The sequence below is a fragment of the Lagenorhynchus albirostris genome, chromosome 2, assembly GCF_949774975.1.
Source record: "Lagenorhynchus albirostris chromosome 2, mLagAlb1.1, whole genome shotgun sequence".
Lineage (NCBI taxonomy): Eukaryota > Metazoa > Chordata > Mammalia > Artiodactyla > Delphinidae > Lagenorhynchus > Lagenorhynchus albirostris.
In genome coordinates this window covers 149,712,093-149,729,845 of record NC_083096.1, presented here as the reverse complement: position 1 = coordinate 149,729,845, position 17,753 = coordinate 149,712,093, and the positions used below count along the sequence as shown (strand labels likewise).

Here is a 17,753-nt window from a genome sequence, read left to right as displayed (position 1 = left end):
TTGTGACACGCAGGCTCAGTAGTTGTGGCTCGTAGGCTCTAGAGCGCAGGCTCAGTAATTGTGGCACACTGGCTTAGTTGCTCCGCAGCATGTGGGATCTTCCCGGACCAGGGCTCGAACCCATGTCCCATGCGTTGGCAGGCGAATTCTTAACCATTGTGCCACCAGGGAAGCCCAGCTGTCTGTTTTACACATGGTAGTGTATTTATGTCAAACCTAATCTCCCAATTCATCCCACCCTCCCCTCCCCGCTCTGTGTCCTCATATCCGTTCTCTCTATCTATGTCTCTCCTCCTGCCCTACAAATAGGTTCATCTGTACCATTTTTCTAGATTCCACATATATGCGTTAATATACGGTATTTGTTTTTCTCTTTCTGACTTACTTCACTCTGTATGACAGACTCTAGGTCCATCCACATCTCTACAAATGACCCAATCTTGTTCCTTTTTATGGCTGAGTAATATTCCATTGTATATATGTACCACATCTTCTTTATCCATTCATCTATCATTGGACATTTAGATTGTTTCCATATCCTGACTATTGTAAATAGTGCTGCAATGAACATTGCGGTGCATGTGTCCTTTTGAATTATGGTTTTCTCAGGGTATATGCCTAGTAGTGGGATTGCTGGGTCATATGGTAGTTCTATTTTTAGTTTTTTAAGGAACCTCCATACTGTTCTCCATAGTGGCTGTATCAATTTAGATTCCCACCAACAGTGCAAAAGGGTTCCCTTTTCTCCACACCCTCTCCAGCATTTATTGTTTGTAGATTTTTGATGATGGCCATTCTGACCAGCGTGAGGTGATACCCCATTGTAGTTTTGATTTGCATTTCTCTAATAATTAGTGATGTTGAGCATCTTTTCATATGCCTCTTGGCCATCTGTATGTCAGGACTCTTTAGTTTTCAAAAGAGCCCTGGGGGGCTTCCCTGGTGGCGCAGTGGTTGAGAGTCCGCCTGCCGATGCAGGGGACACGGGTTCGTGCCCCGGTCTGGGAAGATCCCACATGCCGTGGAGCGGCTGGGCCCGTGGGCCATGGCCGCTGAGCCTGCACATCCAGAGCCTGTGCTCCGCAACGCGAGAGGCCACAACAGTGAGAGGCCCGCGTACTGCAAAAAAAAAAAAAAAAAGAGCCCTGGGTTGACTCTGATGCCAGTGGTCCACAAGTGGTGCTTTGAAAAACATCAGGATCTACAATCTGGCTTTGTCCCCATAACTCATGACACTAACCTCACCAAAATGTTGTCACTAACTTGACAACATTTTCCACTCGACCAAAGGGTGACGTGAGTGAGGCAGTGTCAGATCCTAGCTTTATTTAAAACTTTGATATTTTATTCATTGTGTATTTTTATATTATTTTTTCTTTTTTTAATAATGCAGGAAATATTATTTAGTTACTGAGATTTTGATGCCCCCTTAAATTTCATACCTGAGGGAATTCCCTGACAGTCCAGTGGTTAGGACTCCTCGCTTTCACTGCCAAGGACCCGGGTTCAATCCCAGGTCAGGGAACTAAAATCCCACAAGCCACGTGGCCAAAAAAAAAAAAAGTTAATACCTTAAGCAAGTGAGTCACTCGCCTCACACCCTGGTCCCAGCCCTGCTTGACCACTGCCCTTTCTAAAGCTCTCCTCTCTGGACTTCCCTGGTGGTCCATTGGTTGAGACTCCACACTCCCAATGCAGGGGGCCCAGGTTTGATCCCTGGTCTGGGAACTAGATCCTGTATCCATGCTGCAACTAAGAGTCCACCTGCCACAACCAAGAAGTCCACACGCCGCAACTAAAAAGATCCCACGTGCAGCAACTAAAGATCCCGCATGCCGCAACGAAGATCCCATGTGCCACAACTAAGACCCGACACAGCCAAATAAATAAATAAATAAATATTTTTAAAAATAAAAAGTAAAAAAAAAAAAAAGCTCTCCTCTTCTCTCCCTTCTCCCATCACCGTTTCTCAGTCACTGTTGCAGGGTCTTTCCTACCACCCCTTAAATATTAGTGTTTCTAAGATTTCTGTGTTCAGCCCTCTTCTTTTTAAATTTAATTTAATTAATTAATTTATTTATTTTTGGCTGCATTGGGTCTTCGTTGCTGCGTGCGGGCTTTCTCTAGTTGCAGAGAGCTGGGGCTACTCTTCATTGCGGTGTGAGGGCTTCTCATTGCGGTGGCTTCGCTTGTTGCGGAGCACAGGCTCTAGGGCATGAGGACTCAGTAGTTGTGGTGCATGGGTTTGGTTGCTCCGCGGCATGTGGGATCTTCCCTAACCAGGGCTCGAACCCGTGTCCCCTGCATTGGCAGGCGGATTCGTAACTGCTGCACCACCAGGGAAGCCCAAGCCCTCTTCTTTTCTTACTCAATCATTGCACTTGTTAACTGAGGCATCGTACCATTCTTCTCCATGTCCTAAGTGCTAATCAGAGCACCCAACATTTAGTGGACACTCAGCCAATGTTTATTAAATGAGCCACGCTTTTTTTTTTTTTGGCCACGCTGCGCGGCTCGTGGGATCTCAGTTCCCGACCAGAGATTGAACCCAGACCACAGCAGTGAAAGCCCAGAATCCTAACCATTAGGCCACCAGGGAACTCCCAAACCACACTTTTAATATACAGTTGTATATTCAGTTTCTACACCTGGAATTATTCATAATTTCCTAACTTTTTGTGACCTTGTCATACAGGAGAGAAAAGAGACTGGCTGAAGAGACATAGCATTTTGAATCAGTGACCACCCCCACTTCTCCTCCCCACCCCTCCAGTTACGGTGGATTTTGAAGGAAAACAAATCAATATAGTATCATTATGTTTTGTAAAATTGACTGCCACCTAATCCCACATTAGCTTCAAACCCCTTTTTTAAACTTGAACTTCTAGAACCAATCAGTAAAACTAAAGATTTATATATTATAATAACAAAAATTATTAGTTACCATGTATTGAGTCTTTTTATGCTCTAGGCACTGCACTCTGTGTACAGCACAAATATCTCATTTGAGCCTAACACCAGGCCTAATAGGTATTGGTATCATTCCCCCAACCACCATTTTTTTTTTTTTTTTTTTTTGCCTCACCGCGAGGCATGTGGGATCTTAGTTCCCCGACCAAGGATCAAACTTGCAGCCCCTGCAATGGAAGCATGGAGTCCCAACCACTGGACCACCAGGGAATTCAGTATCATCCCATTTTATAGATTAGAAAGATGAGCCTTGAAAAGGTTGAATAATTTACTAGCAGGTGGCAGAGATAAGGATTAAAATGGGTGGTCTGGCTCCAAAGCCCATACACCATCCAGGCGACTTCAGTGAATCCCTGCCACGGTCCCACCTCCAACACCATCTGTGTCAATAGCCCACTCCCTCCCTCTGTTCGTCTATAGGCAGGAAGGGCTGACAGTAAGAAGCAGGACTCTGAGTTAGGCTGCCTAGGTTCAAATCCCAGTTCCATCAGTTAACCTTGGGACCATGATCAGGTCCTTAAACTGTCTGAGATTGTTTCCTCATGAAGGAAGTGGAAATACTGATAGCACCCACTGCAGGGTGCGCTGAGGGTTAAATGAGACAATGCCAGCGAAGCAGTTAGCACAGTGCCTGGCACACAATAAATGCTTAGTACTTGTTAGCTACTGCTGATATCGTGGCAAACTTCTGGAACTAATTGCTGGAAATAATGGGCCAGAAATATGTATAATGAAGTGGTTATGAAAATAAGGCTAGCCTGGGACAGAGGAAAAAGAAGGTGACGAAAGTCGGTCAACCTCGCTGCTAGCTGAAGAAAAGAGGCACTGAGAAGGCATGGAGGTAGAAATGGGGGCTGGGGTTTCAGAGGAGCTGGGTGGTGGGCTGATAGCCTGGCCCCCAGCTAAAACGGCAACAGGCAGGGGAGCCTGGCTCCAGAGCAAACACTGTTTTTGCAGTAAAGAGCCTATTCTAATGAGCCAATCTGTCTCTACTTCTATTGGCATCCTGGGAACCAGGGTGCAGCCGAGATAATTTGCCTCATGCACCCTCCCTCCCCAACAAAGCACCATTACCTCCAACCCATTACATTAGCCTTTATCAGTCTTGGAAGCTTTCAGTCATCCTCCATGAGCTGCAATAATTTCAGCTAATTTCTTAAGTGTTCTAAGAGCCTGTGATGTGTTATGAGCCTAGTAATTGTTGACTGGTTCCTTTTCTGTTGTGGCTTGATTTCATACCTTGTATCCGAGCTGAAGCGTGCTCTGGGTGATTTATTACAACGAAGCTTTTTGCAAAAGCTCGCATTAAAAAATAACATTAAGTACTGGGGTTGTTTTAAATCAGAGTTTAATTTTTCCACCATCTCCTGTTGTTCTTATTAGGAAGACACACAATTCTTCATAAAGATAGTGACCTCCATTATAAAGCTTTGAGCAAGTACAAAATTGAGAATTAATGATGAAGCTGATTATTTTTAGAGAAGTCCAAGAATGAGGCATAAAGTAATGAACTGGGCTGAGCCCAAGGGTGCAATGGTCACGGCACAGAGAAGCTTCGGAAATTGACCCCCAGCTTTCTTCATGCACCCTCCATTCATCAGCGCCTCTTACTCTCTAGAGAGCATGTTAGAGACAAAGTGGCTGAACTACCCCAGAAGAGCTTTCTGGAGAACCATGAACATGCCTGCCACCACCACCCATGCCCCTACCCCTTCAGCCTAGTGGCCCCTCTCAGATAAAGGATACAATTCAGCTGTTGGTCATCCTGGGCCATAGGTGGTATCAGGGATCAGACACAGGATGGAAAACCACCCTGAAATTCACTCTTTAACTTGTCGTACAGCTACATGACTGGCTCACGTTTAGATAAGCTGCTCAGGTCCATTGGCATCTTCTTATCAGCTGTAAGCAGGTGAGTTCTGTTCTAGCGAAATTCTGGGGTCTCAGTTGCCTACCTGACTCATGGTATCCTTGACATTCACACCACATGGGACCTTAGCTTCTAGTTATCAGTGGGTACCTAGTAGCCCTCAGGTTGGACCCAGAGGTGGTGGCAGCTGTGGTCCTGGTCTAGTTGCTCCTCCATCCCATGTTCTCCATTGATACTTTGCTAGTCAGCACCCTCTTGGTTGTGAATTACAGAAAACCGACTCATACTGGACCAGGAAAAAGTAGAAATTATTAGACTACTTAACTGAAATGTCCAGAGAGTGGAAATCCATATTTCAGGCCTGACTATATCCAGGGGCTCAAAAAATGTCATCAGTACTTGTTCTCTCCCGCTTTTTCTCCATTTCTCAGTATTTGGTCTCTCCCGCTTTTTCTCCATTTCTCAGTGTTTGGTCTGTCCCGCTTTTTCTCCATTTCTCAGTGTTTGGTCTGTCCCGCTTTTTCTCCATTTCTCAGTGTTTGGTCTGTCCCGCTTTTTCTCCATTTCTCAGTGTTTGGTCTGTCCCGCTTTTTCTCCATTTCTCAGTATTTGGTCTCTCCCGCTTTTCCACCATTTCTCAGTATTTGGTCTGTCCCGCTTTTTCTCCATTTCTCAGTATTTGGTCTGTCCCGCTTTTTCTCCATTTCTCAGTGTTTGGTCTGTCCCGCTTTTTCTCCATTTCTCAGTGTTTTGTCTGTCCCGCTTTTTCTCCATTTCTCAGTGTTTGGTCTGTCCCGCTTTTTCTCCATTTCTCAGTGTTTGGTCTGTCCCGCTTTTTCTCCATTTCTCAGTGTTTGGTCTGTCCCGCTTTTTCTCCATTTCTCAGTATTTGGTCTGTCCCGCTTTTTCTCCATTTCTCAGTGTTTGGTCTGTCCCGCTTTTTCTCCATTTCTCAGTATTTTGTCTGTCCCGCTTTTTCTCCATTTCTCAGTGTTTGGTCTGTCCCGCTTTTTCTCCATTTCTCAGTATTTGGTCTGTCCCGCTTTTTCTCCATTTCTCAGTATTTGGTCTATCCCACTTTTTCTCCATTTCTCAGTACTTGTTCTCTCCCGCTTTTCCACCATTTCTCAGTATTTGGTCTGTCCCGCTTTTTCTCCATTTCTCAGTATTTGGTCTGTCCCGCTTTTTCTCCATTTCTCAGTATTTGGTCTGTCCCGCTTTTTCTCCATTTCTCAGTATTTGGTCTATCCCATTTTTTCTCCATTTCTCAGTATTTGGTCTGTCCCGCTTTTTCTCCATTTCTCAGTATTTGGTCTGTCCCGCTTTTTCTCCATTTCTCAGCTCTGTTTTCCTCTATATTCATAGGCCTCCATGTGTTGTAGTCCTCAGTACTCCAGACATGCATCCTTCTAGCTCAGTCACACCAAAAAGAGCACATGTATTTCCCAAGCGTTCCCAAGAAAGTCCCAGGTTTTGAGCCTCATTGGACCAACTTAGGTCACATGCCTGGCCCCAAACCAATTACTGCAGCCAGAAGGATGACACACCTTCACCTGCTTACCCTCCCAAAACCACATGGCTCGTGAGTGGTGGAGGGGTGATCTCCCATGGGACAGTTGAGGTGCCCTTTCAAGAAGAAGAGACACAGATGCCGGAAATCCAAGCACAGGAAATGGCCATTGTATTTAACTTCCGCATTTCCTTCTGGAAGGAAGAATTTCCAAACTATTGTGTCACTTTACCCACAAACATTTCCTGGGTAGGAGGAGTATATGAAGAAAGGCCCTTGAGATCCCTTAGAAAGGTTAGTGTCAAGGAACTTGACAATGTCTTATTTCTACTTTTCTATCCCTCTGGACAGTAATCGATATCTCATAGAATTTCTTGAGGTTGGAGGGGCCTTAACACTCTTGGAAATACTTGCACTGAAGGAGATCGAGGAGGAGGACAAGAAGGAATCCATCAAGCTACTTCAGGTTATCTCAAACTCTGGCAGAAAGTACAAGGAGCTCATCTGTGAAAGCTATGGTGGGTACCACGTAGAACGAGGGTGTCACTTCTCCTGTCTCCCTAGGGGCCGCCCCCAGCACTGCTAGAGGAAAACGCATCACGGACCTGGTTGCACAGGAAGCGTTCTGTAGGGTGGACCCACTTAGCTCCTGTCTGGATCACCACTGGAAGACCCAGAGTTACGATTTTCTCGATTTATCTTTTGCTCAAATCTTTCCATGGTGGTTTTGGGAATACTTCATTTCAAGTATATCCTCTTTCGTGCATCCATTCAACAAAGATTTGTTGAGCCATTTATGAATAACTCTAGAAATAAGATTGAACTACAATCGTTGAATGTGTGTGCTAGGTATACGCTAAGGTGCTGGGAACACAAAGATGAATAAAAGACAGTCCTTGTCCTCAAAGAGCTTACAGTGCTGTGAGAAAAGGAAATAACCCGGTAATTTCAGTATGTCCCACCAAGTGGTCTGCTTGAGGTGTGCACAGGAGATGCCATCCCCCACGCATCCCTCTTTAAAGCACTTCCCTCATTGCTCTTCCGTCATTTCTCCCCCATGGCCTCTCTGAGCCTCGGTGTATTTATCCTAAAAAGGGACCAACACCTCCCTCTCAGTGTAGTTCCCAGGGCTAAATAAGGTAGTATTTGTCAAAAAACATTTAGTGCTGAGTGCTATCTATGTTAGTTATCATACAGCAATCAAAAGTGCAAGTTTTATTTGTGCATTTTGCAGAGCCATTTTAAATTTTAAAACAGATTTTGACGACATGCGTACGTTGAAACAAAATCCCCCAGCCACCTAGGCACGAGGTGAAAACAGTAGCGATGCAACATGAGAACAGAGCCTCGATTTTGCTTTGACTGGACAGGCATGGTTCAATACATCTTAATCCTATTCCCTCATATTATGTAGCCTTGAGTAAGGATTATTTTCATAAACCCCTTCCAGTTTAGCATTTCTTCTCTCCTTTGCTCAGGGGTACGATCCATAGCAGAATTCTTGGCAAAGTCTAAGTCAGAAGAGACCCAGGAAGAAGTGCAGGTTCTGCTGGAGTCTTTGATCCACAGTAATCCCAAGTACCGGAATCAAGTGTACAGAGGCCTAATAGCTTTGCTGCCCTGTGCGTCCCCGAAAGCTCAGCAGCTGTCCCTGCAGACCCTCAGGACTGCCCAGGTGAGCCCAGGCTGCATGCTCCGGTGGTTCTGATTCCAACTCAGTCATCTGACAATTACCTTCCACAGTTGCACTCCACGCAAGCATGAGAAACAGAGCTCAGCCTCCCACTGCGTGTCTGCTGCTCCATCAGCGTTACTTCCAGAAGGCCAGGGCAGGGCAGAGAGTTCGTGTCTCCCAGCAGAGTGATTTGTCCTGTTTGCTTAAGGATCAGAAAGACATTGGCAGACTTAAAAGTGGTGGAGACAAGCAGCAAGGTTGATGAAAGGACCGTAGAAAAGATTAAAGGAGTCAGTTTGGTAGGGAAAGAATCCTGCTGCATTTGTAGGCAGCATGTAAGCGAAGAAAGAAGCCAGATCTCCGGTGCTTGGGAAAGCTCCATTTCTCTCGTTGTCTTCTGCCTTCCTCTCGGTGCCCTAGAATGCAGCAAAGTCAGCTTTGGGGCATGGCGACCACACGAAGACACCATGTAAGGAAGGAATAGAGGCTCCAAGAGAGGTTTTGAGATGAACCATCGAAAGCTCTCAGTAGTACAGCTCCAGGAAGGGCTGGAGGCAGGGAGGCAGTTAAGAGACCAAAGAGATGATACGGCCTGAACCATGGCAGGAGAAATCGAGGTGGCCAGGTTGGACAGACATTTCGGAGGCACAGTGTATGGGACTTGGGGCAGTAAAAGAAAAGGAGTCAAGGGCTTCCCTGGTGGTGCAGTGGTTGAGAGTCCGCCTGCCGATGCAGGGGACGCGGGTTCGTGCCCCGGTCCGGGAAGATCCCACATGCCGCAGAGCAGCTGGGCCCGTGAGCCATGGCCGCTGAGCCTGCGCGTCTGGAACCTGTGCTCGGCAACGGGAGAAGCCACAACAGTGAGAGGCCCGCGTACCGCAAAAACAAAAACAAAAAAAGAAAAGGAGTCAAGAAGACGCCAGCTTTGGACTTAGACCACGGGGTGAGTTGTGTGCCACCAAGAGAACAGGAAAAACGGATCTGATTTAGGTTTTGACCCAATAAACTTGATGAGCCTTGGTGGCTCCCAAGTGCCCATCTCAGGAGAAGGCCAAGCTGGTTGCAGAAGATGTAGATGGATGACTTGTGCAAAAAATACTGAACCCTGAGCTCCCCTCCTGTAGAATTTGACAGCTTTCGGGTGGCCTTTAAGTTTCCCCCAGGCAATTCTGATTCCTAGCTCAGTTGAGGAATCACTGCTTGGGACGTGTAGTAGAGATGCCCACAGGACAGTAGAAAATAAAAGTCTGAGGCTCCAGAGAGAGATCCGAGATGAAGATGGCAGTTTGGAGTTCATGAACAGAGAAGTGATATCCGAAAGAGTAGAAGTCAGTAAGATCACCCAGGTAGAATACGCCAAGTACGAAGAGAAGGAGCACTGCCAGCATTTAAGAGATGAGCTGAGGAAGAAGATCAGCAAAACATCTGATTATCATTATTGTTTCCAGTTTCCGTTTATTAAGTGCCTCCTACATGCCAGGCACTGTGCTCAGGGCTTGCTTACACTGTTTCCTTTAGCCTTCACAGTGGCTGATGGAGACAGGTATTATCATCCCCGTTTTAAAGGTGATGCTAACAAGCCTTAGGAGGGTGTTCAGTGACTTATTCAAGGCCACACACTAAGTAGAAGGTATATACCAAGTGAACATTAAAATCCAACTCTAACTCCAGAGTCTTCTTTCCATATACCACTCTGCCTCCTTGAAAAAGAATGATGGCAGGGGGTGGGGGTGGGGGTGGGATGAATTGGGAGATTGGGATTGACATGTATACACTGATGTGTATAAAATGGATGACTAATAAGAAAAAATAAATAAATAAATAATAAACATTAAAAAAGAAAAAGAATGATAAGCCATAAAAGGAGAAGAGGAAAACACAGGGCTGTGAAAAGTAAGGGAAAAGAGTTTCAAGAAGAAGAACATGGACTTCCCTGGTGGCGCAGTGGTTAAGAATCCACTTGCCAGTGCAGGGAACATGGGTTCAATCCCTGGTCCGGGAAGATCCCACATGCCGAGGAGCAACTAAGACCTTGCAGCACAACTACTGAAGCCCTGGCACCTAGAGCCTGTGCTCCCCAACAAGAGAAGCCACCGCAATGAGTAGGCCCTGCTGTCCACAACTAGAGAAAGCCCACGCACAGCAACGAAGACCCAACACAGCCAAAAATTAATTAATTTTTAAAAAATCAAAGAGGAAGGACACGATCAGTTGGCTCAAATACAGCAGAGAGATTCAGTGCAGGTAGAACAGAAAGCTGAGCTCAGCAGGAAAAGTTTTGGTGAATTAGGGGACTGTCCAATGGCAGGAAAAATTAAATTACAGCCACCTGTCAAAGGATGCATGGAGGATGAAGAAGTAGCTTCCCCTGGGAAGCTTAGGTGTAAAGGGGGAAAGAGCAGTAGCAAGAGGAGACAGAGTTGAAGGACAGTTGCTTTCAATCTGGGTGATCTTGAGAATGTTTAATGCCAAAAGACAGGAACCAGTGCACGGGTAGAAGACACAGACAGGAGGGTTGCCTGATTAGGTGAGATCCTGAGAGAGAGAAGATTTAGGATTTTGGATGAGTTCCACTCTCTCCAGCCTGTGCCTGTCTTCCCTGCAGCCAAGATAGCCGACTTGTCCCTGCACCTCTAGCAGTGGCCAGCTAGCCTCCACCGAGTGCCTCCTGAGCCAGAGGGTTCAGTGGCAACCTCGGCAGAGTCTCTGGAGATTCCTGGCTGCCCGTCTCCACCCCTCCTCTCCAGAAGAAATTAACTTCGGACTTCCCTGCTGGCGCAGTGGTTGGGAATCCGCCTGCCAAATGCAGGGGACACGGGTTCAATCCCTGGTCCTGGAGGATCCCGCGTGCCACAACTGCTGGGCCTGCGCGCCTGGAGCCCGTGCTCCGCAGCTGGGGAGGCCACCACGGTGGGAGGCCTGCGCACCGCGGCGAGGAGTGGCCCCCGCTCGCCACAACTAGAGAGGGCCCATGCGCAGCAACGAAGACCCAACGCTGGCAAAATAATTAATTAATTTTTAAAAAGAGAGAGAGAGCTCTCCCTCCTTACTAGTATGCAAAAAATTGACTATAATGTTAAAAAAAAAAAAAAAGAAACTAACCTCTCGGGTGCGGGGCCAGGGCCCAGTGACTCACTGCTGGCCCCCTCTCCCCATTCAGCTAAGGCTGCCCGGCTGTTTGGAAGTCAGCTTTCCACTTCTCCCAGGTGGACTAGACGGAAAGGAAAGAGTAACCACCTTGTCCTGCTGTCTTTCTTGCCAGTCGATCATCGGGACAACACACCCCGGCATTGTGGACTGCGTGCTGAAGGTGCTGCGCACTGTGCACCCGGAAGTCCAGTATGAAGGTAGGGGAGGCGGCCGGGTCTGCTGCAGACGGCACAAGGTGGCCATGAGAACTAGGCAGCTTTGCTCTGAGACGTTTTCTCCCATTCACAAAGAGCCTTAGTGAGTGTCCTAGGCAGCCTCGGCAGACGGAAGGTGATGGCTCTGTGCTGATGGGCAAGTTATTCGGAAAACGACAGTCACATTCTGGGCCTGGAATCAGCCACATGCTCTAGCAGTTGTCAGAATGTGCCTGGGTCCAGAGCTGGCTCTCGTTCCCAGACTTATGTGGCATTTCCCCTCCAAACAGAAATCACCCTGAGGACTGTTCTTCTAAGAAACCAGATTGGGTAATGATAGTATTAATACGTTTTCATTTATTGAGTATGCCTATGTGCCAACCACTTTCCATGCATTGCTCCATTTAATTCTCAAATTAACCACAAGAGTATAGATTCTGGTACATATTAGGTATTCAGATGTTCAAATGAATGAATGGTGGGGGTTGGCATTTTTATGTTTTTCGAGCTACAGCACTGAAGCACGGAGAGATTAAGTATGCTTCCCAAAGTTACACAGCTGACCAGATTCAAACAGATCTGTCTGACTCCAAAGCCTGTGCTTTTAACATGCAGCACATGGCAGGTGTTTCCAGGATGTTATTTCCTTCCCTGCTCTTCCGATGGTTCAGAGAAGGGAGATTCTGTTTTCAACAGGAGAGATCAAGGAAGGGTTCTCTGGGAAGGTGGTATTTGAGCTGAGCCTTGAAAAATGGGAAGTTAGAAAGCAGAGAAGGGCATTCTGGAAAGGGGAATGGTGTAAAGGAAGGCCCAGACACAGGGAAGTACAAGATGTGTCTGGGGAGTGGCACGGAGATCATTTGGTGGAGGTTTGGTAGCGGTCTCGGTCTAGGAAGACCTAGGAAGGTAGGCCAGGACCAGATCATGGAGCACCTTGAACGCCAGATGGAATAGCAGGCCAGAGCCACAGGGAGACTTTAGACTGGAGCTGTTCAGACAACAAAATGGAATGTGCTGATCTAGCAGGATAGAGAGGCCCCAGGAAGAGAGAGGAGGGACAGGACTGGGGAGCGCCTGGGTGTGGAGAGTGAGATGGCACATGAAGGGGGAATGGGCCCAGCCGAGGAGGCCAGGGCAGGGAGACCCATAAGGCAGGAAGGGTCTGGGTGGCACTACATATCAGGATTTCTGTGCCCAGGATGACAAGCTGAGCCCCAGGTCCAGGAAGCCTAGGAGGGTCAGAGGGAGGAGGCCGGTACCAGGGTTAAGGTATACAAGTGAGACCCTGGGGATCAGCAAAGGCCTGGCGCTCACTCCCAGCCTAGATTGTTTTTTGGAGGCAGTGTTGAGATTGAATGCCCACCTTATCTTTCCTTCAGCAGCACTGTCAACTTTGTATTTGTTTGACCCCTGCGGGGGTACATGGACTCCTGTGTTGGGAAGTAATGCTATGTTGGAATCGGTTACCAGCTGGAGCAGAGCCTCCTAGCTGGGGAGGAGTTGCCAGGTGGAGTGGTAGAGGCACCTAAGTCAAGGTCAGGCCCAGCAGCAGAGAGGTGTTGCTGGCATTGGAGCAAGGGGGTGAGCTGGCGGTGGAATCATGTCAGGAGGCTTAATCAAACAGCCCCGAGGAGACTAGATTGAGTGGCGCTGTGACCTCCCTCCCTTCACCCAACTTCCACGTGGCAAAGTGACCATTCCGCCACTTCCCGCCTTAAGCATTTCTTCTCTGAGGGCTTCCCTGACCTGCCATCACCCCTGCCCAAATGTCAGCCTCCTTCCTTTTTACCATCCTGCTCCCTCCTCCCCGCCAGCACCTGCCTCCATTGGAGCAGTTATCTCCAGAATGGTAACTTCCCTTTACATAGACTGTGCACAGTTTCCGTGCAGCTCTCATAGTTTTTGTCCTTATACCCCCAGCACAGTCCCCAGCGTATGTTAGGTCCTTGGTAGGTGTTGGTTGAGTGCGTGAGGGAGGGAGGGAGTCCTGCACATGCACACTGTATTAGTGACTACCTGCCTAAATGCCTTCCCCTCTGAGCAGCTTCAGGGCAGGGACAGGGTCTGATTCATCTTTTTCCAGCTCAGGTCCTGGCATATAAAGTGTGGTGTGCAGTAGAATTTTGTTGAATGAATTTATGCAAAAAAGGCTTTGCTTCAGTTTCGCTGATGAAGTCCTCCAGAGTTGAACTGGCCCAGCTTCTTCCCGTATCAGGCCCAATCTAGAGTCCTGCTGCGTTTATTACGTAACAACCGACTCTGGCAGAGGCAGCAGGAGCATGAATTGTCACTGCCTTTTTGGTTTGATGTCTGCTGGTGTGAAACTGTGCACCTCAAAATAATTTCGGATAAGCCAGACTCGTAACAGGAGTACAAGAAATGTCTATTGAATGAAAGAATTATTCTTTTTTACCGGGCACTTCAAAATAGTCTTCGAGGGCTTCCCTGGTGGCGCAGTGGTTGAGAGTCCGCCTGCCGATGCACGGGACACGGGTTCGTGCCCCGGTCCGGGAAGATCCCACATGCCGCGGAGCGGCTGGGCCCGTGAGCCATGGCCGCTGAGTCTGCGCGTCCGGAGCCTGTGCTCCGCACGCAAAAAAAAAAAAAAAGTAAAATAGTCTTCGTGTCCCTGGGAATATAGAGCATGCATGTGCATTGATCGTCCACCAGGGGGAACTATTTCACACGATTGGTGGAGTGGAAGTTAAGGGCAAGAATATGGTTCTCAGTTTTCACGGCGACTCCTCCAGAGGAAGGGGAGGGAAAGTCTGACAGGTCTTAGGTGGGGCCTAACACTGATGACCGGAGAGGATCAGAGATGAATTTCTCTGAGTTTGAGGACACCAAATTGCAAGACCAAGGTGGAGCTCCCCCAGGATGGTGGCAACATCAGGGGGAGCCAGTGATACAGCTGAAGGGACTAAGCTTTATAAGGGCTTGTTTTTTAAAAACAAGTATTAATTGAACATCTGTGGTGTGCCAAGTACTATGCCAAGTACTAGGGTTTTGTCTGTGTTTGTTTGTTTGTATTTGAGGAGAAAAAGGAATGGTTTGGAAGGAGGAAGTTACGGAGGCCATGCTCTCTACCCTGCGTGCTGCATGGGGCGGGGGACGACATCCTTCCCTAAGAAGGCTCCAGGGAAAGTGGATTCTCAGGGGGAGTCCCGTGAAAACAGGAGGTGGAGAGGTTCGGTGGGCCTGGTGACACTTTCCCTCGCAGTGGGCGTCCGTGATGGAGGAGCCAGGAGATGACCTCACCTCCTTTTCCATTGAGACCTTCCCCCCTCCAAACCTACCAACCTGCCTGGCCTGTCACCCACCTCCTCTACTCTCTTTCCCATTACAACAGAGTGTCCCTACTCCCGTCACAGGCCACCTCCTTGACCCCAAGTTCCCCTCTAGCTCCTCATTTTTCCATTTTGGAATCTTCCATCATATTGGGAATAAAATTTGAAATACCTAGTTTTTTCAGCCCAGATGGCTAAGTGGAAGCTGTGTATCTTAAGTGACTCTTTACTTTCTGAGAGTTCTTAGGGCCAAGGCGCAAGGTTCGGAGGAGGAAAAGGAGAAGGAAGGTAGGAGATGATAAGGCTCTCGAGCGGGGGGGCGGGGGGGTATTCTGGCTACCTATTTCTTATAACAAGCCACCCCAGTTTTAGTGTTGTAAAACTATCACTATTTTATTCTCACATAGTATGCAGGTCAGGAATTTGAACACGACACAGCAGAGATGGATTACCTCTGCTCCATGATTCCTGGGGCCTCAGCTGGAAGACAGCTGGGATCACAGCAGGAACTCGAGTGAGGATCACTCTTACTGATTTTTCCTTTTGTCTCGGGCTCCAACATGGCTCCACATGGCACTCTTACTGTTTTTATTTAACATTTTGATAGGTCGTTCTTCATTCATTTTTTTTGCATTGATTTTTTAAATTGCATTAAAAAGTATCTATCTTGATTACTGGATTTTGATCTCTCCCTTAAATTTTGCATCAGAGGCAAATGTTTCACTTGCCTCACCCAAGACCAAGCCTTGAGCAGCACAAGGAGGCTGGGATCTTCTGGGTCTTGAAGGTGGGACTCAGAGCTGGGACTGTGCACTGCAGCACCTACATGTGGCCTCTCCCTGTAGCTTAGGCTTCTCTCAGCTTGGTGGCCAGATTCCAAGAGGAATCTTGAGTGAGCTTCCAAGACATTGCAGACTGAAGCTACGTAGCCTTTCCTGACCTAGGTTTTTTTTTATAATAAATTTATTTATTTTATTTATTTTATTTTTGGCTGTGTTAGGTCTTTGTTGCTGTGTGCAGGCTTTCTCTAGTTGCAGCGACCGGGGGCTGCTCTTCGTTGCGGTGCACGGGCTTCTCATTGCAGTGGCTTCTCTTGTTGCGGAGCACAGGCTCTAGGCACGCGGGCTCAGTAGTTGTGGCTCGCGGCTCTAGAGTACAGGCTCAGTAGTTGTGGTGCAGGGGCTTACTTGGTCCGCGGCATGTGGGATCTTCCCGGACCAGGGATCGAACCTGTGTCCCCTGCATTGTCAGGCAGATTCTTAACCACTGTGCCACCAAGGAAGCCCAACATAGCTTCTTAAGTCACATAGCATCACTTCCTGGCCAGATTCAAAGGAAGCAAGTAGATCCCACATCTTGATGGGAGGGGGATCAAATGATTTTGTGGCCGAGTTTTAAAACCACTGCAGTGGGCCGTGTGGGGCACATATGTTGTGGTGGCTCCATGTCTGTCTAGGTGGGATAAGCTTCTCTTTCTTCCTTTTTCTCCCCTTTCTCCATATTTTCATGCAGTTTCCTGAAATATGTTTGTCTGGCCAAGCTGGGTTTTGTAACATTACATCTCCTCCATACCCATGCAGGGGCCCCTGGAGGAGGGGTGGGTCAGGGAGCCCCACGTTGAAGGTCGTGGGGAAAGCCCTGCCCTTCCAGGTTCCTACAAAAGAGTGGAAGAGGAAACCTGGGACCAAGTAATGGCTTTCTGGTCCCCACTGCAGCAGATTCTGATTGCCCATTCTTGTCTGTTCTTCACTTTGAAGTAGAAATAACCAGGGAAAGGGTTCTGACACTTACATCTGCTAATTTCTGAGGATTGTTTGTTTTTGGGTTTTTTTTCATGGAATTAAGACTTCAGAATTTCTTTTAATGATGATTCCATTCAGTCTAAAAGAGTCAAAATTAAAATTAAGGGAGGACTTCTCCAAAGTGGTCCTGCCTGGAATTTATCTCGATTTATAATGGAATTAGTGGCAGGCAGGGACTTAATCATGACGAGCAGTCTAAAGCCACAGAAGTATTCACTCACTGGTCTCCCTCCCTGGAGAAGAGAAATGTCAAAGTCACAACATTTTTTGGAAGGAGAAATTAATTCTGTTGGGAATTTGAAATATATATGTGTGTGTACATATATTAGTATCTGTTACAAATAAATTATTACCTTAGGAACATAAAAATTACTATGTATGACTTAATTAGAAACAGACAAATTATTGTAAATTAATTTGCCAAGCGTATGCTTACCCAAAAATCAACTGGCCAGATGACCAATTTGCTGAGTACCCAATTCACCAAATTACCAATTTACTGAAAATGTTTACTTTAAATGTTTAAAATATTTAAAGTGCATAGCAGTTCCTCTTGGTTGTATTGGTAGGGCCTAGGAGAGCTGGGAGAAGCCGGAACTTCTGAGTTCTCAGGGGTCTCAGCCTCTCTCGGCCCCTCAGTACCATTTTCTGCCCTTGGTTGGTCCCCTTCTCTGACCCTTGCCCTCCCTTTCTCTGCCCCACCCCCTCCCCATCCCCTCTTCTCCCAAGGATGGGCAGTCTAGGCCATGTAGCATGGTGACCTCCAGCAAATTTCCTCACCAGGTCCCCCCTCCTTGCCCCTACTCCCTGCCACTGCAGCTACAGAGAGCTTGGGCAGAGACAAATGAAGATTCCTTAAAATGCTGCTATGAAGGCCACATGAAAGGCATTATATTCAAACTTTGCAGAAATCCGCAAAAGCTGTTAAATCTGTCCATCTATATTCATTACCTATTGCTATATAACAAATTATCCTAAAACCCAGTGACTAAAAAAAATAAACATTTATTATCTCCCACAGTTTTTGTCAGGAATCTGGGAGCAGCTTAAATGAATGATTCTGGCTCAGGGTGTGTCATGAGACTGCAGTCAGGCAGTCAGCTGGGGCTGTAGTCATCCGAAGGCATGATCTGGTCTGGAGGACAGGCTTCCAGGGTGGCTCACTTACACGCCTGGCAAGTTAGTGCTGGTTGTTGGCAGGAAGCCTCCGTTCTTCACCATGTGGACCTCGCTATAGGGCTGCTTGAGTGTCCTGACATGTCAGCTGGCTTCTCCCAGAGCGAGTGATGCAAGAG

General features: G+C 47.4%; 1 protein-coding gene across 1 annotated transcript in view; it reads left to right on the top strand.

The window, feature by feature from the left end:
• The window catches only part of ARMH1 (armadillo like helical domain containing 1), an 85,719-nt gene that overhangs the window by 18,173 nt on the left and 49,793 nt on the right, over positions 1-17,753 (top strand). The window contains exons 4-7 of the mRNA XM_060141941.1: positions 4,814-4,882; positions 6,702-6,868; positions 7,829-8,025; positions 11,288-11,372. Of these exons, the coding sequence (XP_059997924.1) occupies positions 4,814-4,882; positions 6,702-6,868; positions 7,829-8,025; positions 11,288-11,372 (518 nt within the window). The remainder of the gene's footprint in view (positions 1-4,813; positions 4,883-6,701; positions 6,869-7,828; positions 8,026-11,287; positions 11,373-17,753) is intronic.